Raw genomic sequence first — 6202 nt, forward strand, 5'->3', positions numbered from 1 at the left:
CCCACACACACACACCATCTCCTTACGTTTGGCGTTCTTGAACTTCTTCAGCTCTTCTTGCAGTTCTTGGGTAGGGAATGGACACAATTGTTCCACTCTGACAAACGCAATGTCATTCACTGACTTCTCATCAGCGTGTCTGGCCAAGGCATAGTAATGCTTGCCAGACACGAAAACGACCCTCTTGATCTTATCGAAGGCACTACCACCGAGACCTTCTAAACGAGGGTCTGGCAGAACGGTTTGGAAGGAGGTGCCTGATTTCATCTCTGACAAATTGGAGCTGGCCGCCGGAAGACGCAGAAGGACTTTGGGACCCACCACCACCAACGGTTTTCGGAAGTTCCGAATCATCTGAAACAGAACACTGTGAGAGACCCTGTGGGGTAAACAATTTCCAAAGTAGATAAGCACTTGTCTCCGCAGAAGATGAAAGTATTGCGCCGAGGTTGTCGGATTGACCACGTGCCAATTGACGTCATCTCCATCGGCTCCATCTGATTCCTTGGAGTCGGTCATCTGGAGGAAGCGCTCCATTCGGCAGGAGGAGTGTTCGGGTCCAGCTCCATCCATACCATGAGGTAAAAGCAGGGTCAAGGACGACTGAAGACCCCACTTGGACTCTCCTAAAAGTTAAATCGAGTGCATCAATGGAAGCAGGCATGAGTCTTTCCATCATTGAGACACCGTTTCGTACCGCAAGAGACGTAGGTGTCCAGAATGATTTGAGCTCCGTTGAAAAAGTCCCCAAACTGAGCCTCCCAGATGATCAAATTCTTGGGGTTCTCGACAGACATCCCATACTCAAAGCCCAAGACGGCTTCCTCTGACAAAGGGCTATTCGCCATTTCCAGTTGACCACAATCTAAAAATGCACACAATGTTTAGTTCGAAGCAACAGAAGCATACGCGTACACTAGCGTACATGCATACTCGCTTCCTTCAACAAATCTTCTTCAAGACCTTACCGTCATTTTGACGCTTCATCTCATTGAAGGGAATGAACATTTCATTCGAATCCTGATCAACCAGCATGGCATGACGATGAGCAAAAGTGGCACGCCCCACATCCTGTCCACTGAACCTGACATTGAACCCTTGGTACAAGAGCGATCCAACGGCTAAACACTCGGCGGTGCCCCAATCAATAACGGACCCCGATTCTAGTTTCTTCATTCTCGCGTCCACGTGGATCTTCTTCAAATGGGGGTGCAAGTTCTGTGGGTAGGAGGAGATCTTGATTTAGAAGAGCTGGCAATGGATATGGAGGAAAGCTAGGAAGAGAGATTGCTCACAAATTCCTCGGGGACCTTGATGGATTGGGCCCCGATGTATTTAAGAACATCCAGAGGAAGTCCAGTGTCCCATTGGGTGACGGCACTCGGAGGTTGTTCCATAGCCGACCAATCTCCTTTGAGTGTCTCCATTTTGGCCTCGTAACTATCGATCATCTGGTAATGCTCGGTGCAAAGAGCATTGTGCTCAGCGAGGGATTGGGAGACCTCGTCTTTACTCATAACACCTAGGAGAAGTGGATCCAATTGAATGATTAAAGAATATTATGCTGCAACTGTAAAGCTCCTGCCTCTAGTTAACATTATGGTGATTCAAAAATTAAGCGATGAGACTTTTGTTCATTTGTTAAGCAACATAACCGTCCTTCTGTTCCAAATGTTGTGTCAATTCAGTGAAACATCAAAGACTTCAGAAGGAGAGAGTTATAGTAGAACTTTCAAGTACCGTACATCCGCCTTGTGTTCCAAATGTTGTGTCAATTCAGTGAAACATCAAAGACTTCAGAAGGAGAGAGTTATAGTAGAACTTTCAACCTGTGGTCATGATTTACTTACTGATTTTATTGTGGTGTTCGACAATGTCGACATGATCCGTTACATTATTGTCTTTAACTTTTAAACTGCCAAATCTGCATTACTGCAATTTACATCCAGGAGTTGTCAGGTCAATTTTTTATCTGTCAACACCATTGCAACTGGGCTTTCATTTATTTCTTGGTGCTTTTGACAACTTTAAGCGATGCAGTATCAAAGATCTAGGTTTTCCGTGGAGATGAAATGGTCCTCCTCTACAAATGAGTTAGGAAAACATGGGTACAACAACGGGAATTAATTTGCTTCACCACGGACTTCCAAGCCTATAGTTATTTCAAAGACTCATCTGCATCCTGGAGATAACAATTTTGCGCTTATTCTTTAGAATGAGCACATTTATCTCAAATCTGAGACATGCTCCTCCGATGAGAGAAGGACTTTGCGAGCACAGTGTTCACTGTACAATAGCACTCTCAGGCTATTGCAACAATTTAGGTCTAGTTTAGACCTATGAAGAGATTGTGATTCCAAGAGACCGAAGAAATGTGCTGTATTGTGCTCGCATCTTTGCTTAACCGTGGCTGAGCACATTCATATGAACCATTTGGATTCTGGATTCCTCAGTTGTCTACATAGATAAAGGTAGTCAATGATTTGCCCCAAAAATGTCATGATCAAAACATCAACTATCTCAATTAAATCGGCTAAAATGTAGATGTTTACAATTGTTGAGACTTCAAATGCAATTATTTACAAATGCAATATCTTGAAAATGAAATTGCAATTATATTTGCGTCACAGGTCTGGCCAACGTAAAACAAGTCTGATGTTGCTGAGTGGATAGAGTAGTGCCTGATACTTTCCAAGGCGATATTAACAAATTTATAAATGTCACAATCATAACGTTCATTTTTATCTAAAAAAAGGAACTGAAAGAACATAATATTAATTTTTAATATATATATAATATATAATATTAATTTAATTAAATATTAATTTTTAGAGCTTTGACTAGAGCCACTATAATAGCACTATACTATAATGGCTCTAGCTTTGACCACCTTTCTCTTCTTTTTTACATTGTTTCTCACTTGTATAGTGTGCATGCATCCAACATGATATATTTCTATTAGTGTTGGGGCGAGTTTGGACTCGGGTCCGAGTGCACTCTGGTCTTTTACTCGATTTTGGAGAATTTGACCGAACTCGAGTCTTTTAGAAAGGATTCGAGTCCGGACGCATCAAGAAGAAATATTTATTTTTTCTTAGAAAGTCGCAAGTCTTGTCGGACTTGGGAAGTCCGGCAAAAATTCAAACATTCAAAGGATTCGTACGAGTCCGACTTTTGCCGGACTCGCCCCTGCATTAATTTCTGCACCTCATGACCAAGATTAACCAACCAATAACCATGACCAAAGATATGCATTCATAACATCTCAAAATGGTGTAATTTTTACCACCCAAAAACACCGAAAATTACCCGTTCCATATCCCCCTAAGTGACCTTATTCTTTTTAGCTGTTTTCCTCTGAACAAAGATTGTAGCTTTGGGAGCAATCTATGCAGAAATTATCGAATGCATTTTGTATCAATATATTCAGAAGAAGAAAGAATAAGGTTCCCTCTCAACGACATTGATGATATATGGCCATAATGAGGCAATAGTTGTGAAATATTGACGATTCAGATTTTAGGAAAAGTAACTAAATAATATTTCAGGAATTGTAGTCCTTTATTTCTATTGAGGAGCAACTGAGCTCGTTTTCAGACTGACCAGTTATTTGAGAAAAATCTGGCAGCTGAAGGAAGGGCTATTAGGGTATGGTTTGTGATTGTAGAGGCGCTGTTTTCAATCGGCTGGAGTAACATTGTTCCATAATAACCAATTCAGCTGCAGTTGAAAACCACAACAGACTCGATTTTTACCCTTCTTTGCTTTCTTTTCAATGTTTTGGCTTTTTGGGCCTCCTACACTTCCTTGCTATTCTCGCTAAACCATAAGTACAACCAATGAAGGTACAATACCTGCCGCAACAAGCTGATCAGCGTATTGGTCTGGAATGGTTTTGGTGGCATGTATTGTCTTATAAAGTAACGGGTTTGTAAAGGTCGGATCATCCAACTCATTGTGACCATGACGGCGATAGCAGCTTAGGTCCAAAAATACATCTTTCCTGTACCTCCTCTGATAGGCCAGAGCCAACCTGGTGGCTTTAATAACTTCCTGCAATAGACAAACAAGTGTTACACCCTAAAAGCAACGCCTTGGAGTCGATCCATAACAAATCACCTCGGGTCGATCTCCATTAACATGAATGACTGGAGCGCCTATTTGTTTGGCCAAATCCGAGCAATACCTCGAGGTTCGACCTCGATCTCCTGGAGTCGTGAAACCGACTTGATTGTTGATCACTACATGAATGGAACCCCCATTAGAGAAGTGCGGCACTTGTGACATCTGGAGGGTTTCTTGGTTGATCCCTTGTCCAATCAGGGCAGCATCGCCATGGACCTAAAAGATAGCACTCAGTGGTATACAGGGATGTCCTCTAGGACTGATGTAAGTACAACTAGTTCAGAAGTTACTTGAAGACAAAGAATGCTCTCGCCCATGAGCTCGCCCTCCCCAGAGATGGACGAGTATTCACCCACGTTTTGGGTCAAATGTCGGGCTCTCACTTTGCCACAAGCCACAGGATTAACGGCCTCCAAATGCGATGGATTGGGAAGCATGGTGACGTGAACTTGGGAGCCATTTTTGGTTGGCAAGTCCACCGAGCTGGCTATGGACATATCAGTACTTGTGTCGATCCATTTTGGGGGAGTTTTAAGTGACCTTCAATTATTGTTATCTTACTTAGATGAGAGAGCACATCTCCAGCGCCTTGTTGCTCGGGTGGAAATTCTGGTAAGCCCCTCATCTTACGGAACATGGCCACGGGTGGATAATTAAAGAGACCAGTCATAACGTTAAGTCGTCCTCGATGAGCCATGCCGATAACGATTTCTTTCACACCATCTGAGAAGAAGTTGTAATGGAAAAATAAATATGGGCTACGTAGTCGAGAAGGCCTTCAAATAGTGGACAGAGATTATTTGCATTACTTTTTTGAAAAGTTGTGTTTTTGAATTCTTCTTGATCGAATTCACATTGCAAAACAGCTTTACTAGGGCTTTTTTGGTTCCACAGATTTACCTTTTCATTGATTACATTTACAGCTTTTTGAAAAGATCATAGGTACATGTCATCATTTTTAGGGTTAGTCTGATTCTCTAATGAACCAAGAAGCTTTGCTCACTTTCGCCGGCGGAGGAAATGAGCTCGCTATAAATGCCCATCATTGACTCGGCTCCTTCTCCTCCGTAACGCTTGACATTGGAGAATTTGGTGGCCATGAAATTGTCGAAATTCTGAGAGCGAAGCATGTCGATGGCCAAGTTCTTCTTCGTCTGTGGTTCAATCTCAGTCTGATGGAGCTTCTCCGTCGTTCGGTACAACCATTCCCTTTCATGCTCGCACTAGAAAAGTGTCGTAAATAGTTGTCTCCTTGCTCTGCTTGAATCATTGATACGATCTTGTTGTCATAGGTGGGCTTTGTTCAATAAATGGTGTAGTGTGTTAATATAGCAAAATATAATATAATAGCCAACCCAGGATAGCGAGTTGTCCCTATGGAGCAATACATGGAAATTTGTCTTTCCATATACCACAGACAACTAAGATAGATTTTACTCGATTTCATTCCAAGGTCATTTACAATAATGAGCCTTTGGCCGATTGAAGGCCTCTGTTCACAATAATTTTTACACTAGCCGCTTTAATCAATCATGGTCAGTCTACATTTCTCGAGGATACTTCTTTTCGCTTATAGATCTTCATATCTGGTCGGTCTTACCACATGCGTGGTTGACCCAGATTTCCACCCGGGGCTTCGATTGGCCACTCTCCTTTTTAACCCCTTTTTGAACGATTTCATGCGCTTGCGTCTTGGTTCTCCAGGTCGGTTACAACGTCACGTGCTCATCATGCGTTTAGGGCGGAACGAGTGGAATGACGCCTGAGGCGAAGTGGATTTCGCCCCGGGCGACGGAAACCCAAATATTTGAGACAGTTTTATGGCTCGACTTGAAACGATGACCGATTCTCAACCCTTTTTTATTTCTTCATGGTAATTAAGTTAAAGGGGGTCAAAATGGCATAAAACCCGACTTAAATTTGGGGCTTGATGGTTTATGAGTGGAGTAATGAACCATTGAGTGCGACATTTCGGCTCTCAGAGTAGGAATACTAACACAATGATCACCTTTTTCGCCCTAGGTTATTGGGGAATGACTAGACCACGGAAAAGGTACGAAAACTAGCCCACCTGTTC

General features: G+C 42.6%; 1 protein-coding gene across 1 annotated transcript in view; it reads right to left on the reverse strand.

Moving 5' to 3' along the window:
- Nucleotides 1–26: 26 nt before the first annotated feature.
- The window catches only part of LOC131883695 (2-oxoadipate dehydrogenase complex component E1-like), a gene marked incomplete at its 3' end in the record, with an annotated part of 8409 nt that continues 2233 nt past the window's right edge, over nt 27–6202 (reverse strand). The window contains 10 exon segments of the mRNA XM_059231215.1: nt 27–354; nt 415–626; nt 698–865; nt 969–1218; nt 1296–1522; nt 3855–4053; nt 4120–4341; nt 4416–4612; nt 4687–4848; nt 5129–5348. Coding sequence (XP_059087198.1) covers nt 27–354; nt 415–626; nt 698–865; nt 969–1218; nt 1296–1522; nt 3855–4053; nt 4120–4341; nt 4416–4612; nt 4687–4848; nt 5129–5348 — 2185 coding nt within the window.

The sequence above is a fragment of the Tigriopus californicus genome, chromosome 7 (assembly GCF_007210705.1).
Source record: "Tigriopus californicus strain San Diego chromosome 7, Tcal_SD_v2.1, whole genome shotgun sequence".
In the NCBI taxonomy this organism is placed as follows: domain Eukaryota; kingdom Metazoa; phylum Arthropoda; class Copepoda; order Harpacticoida; family Harpacticidae; genus Tigriopus; species Tigriopus californicus.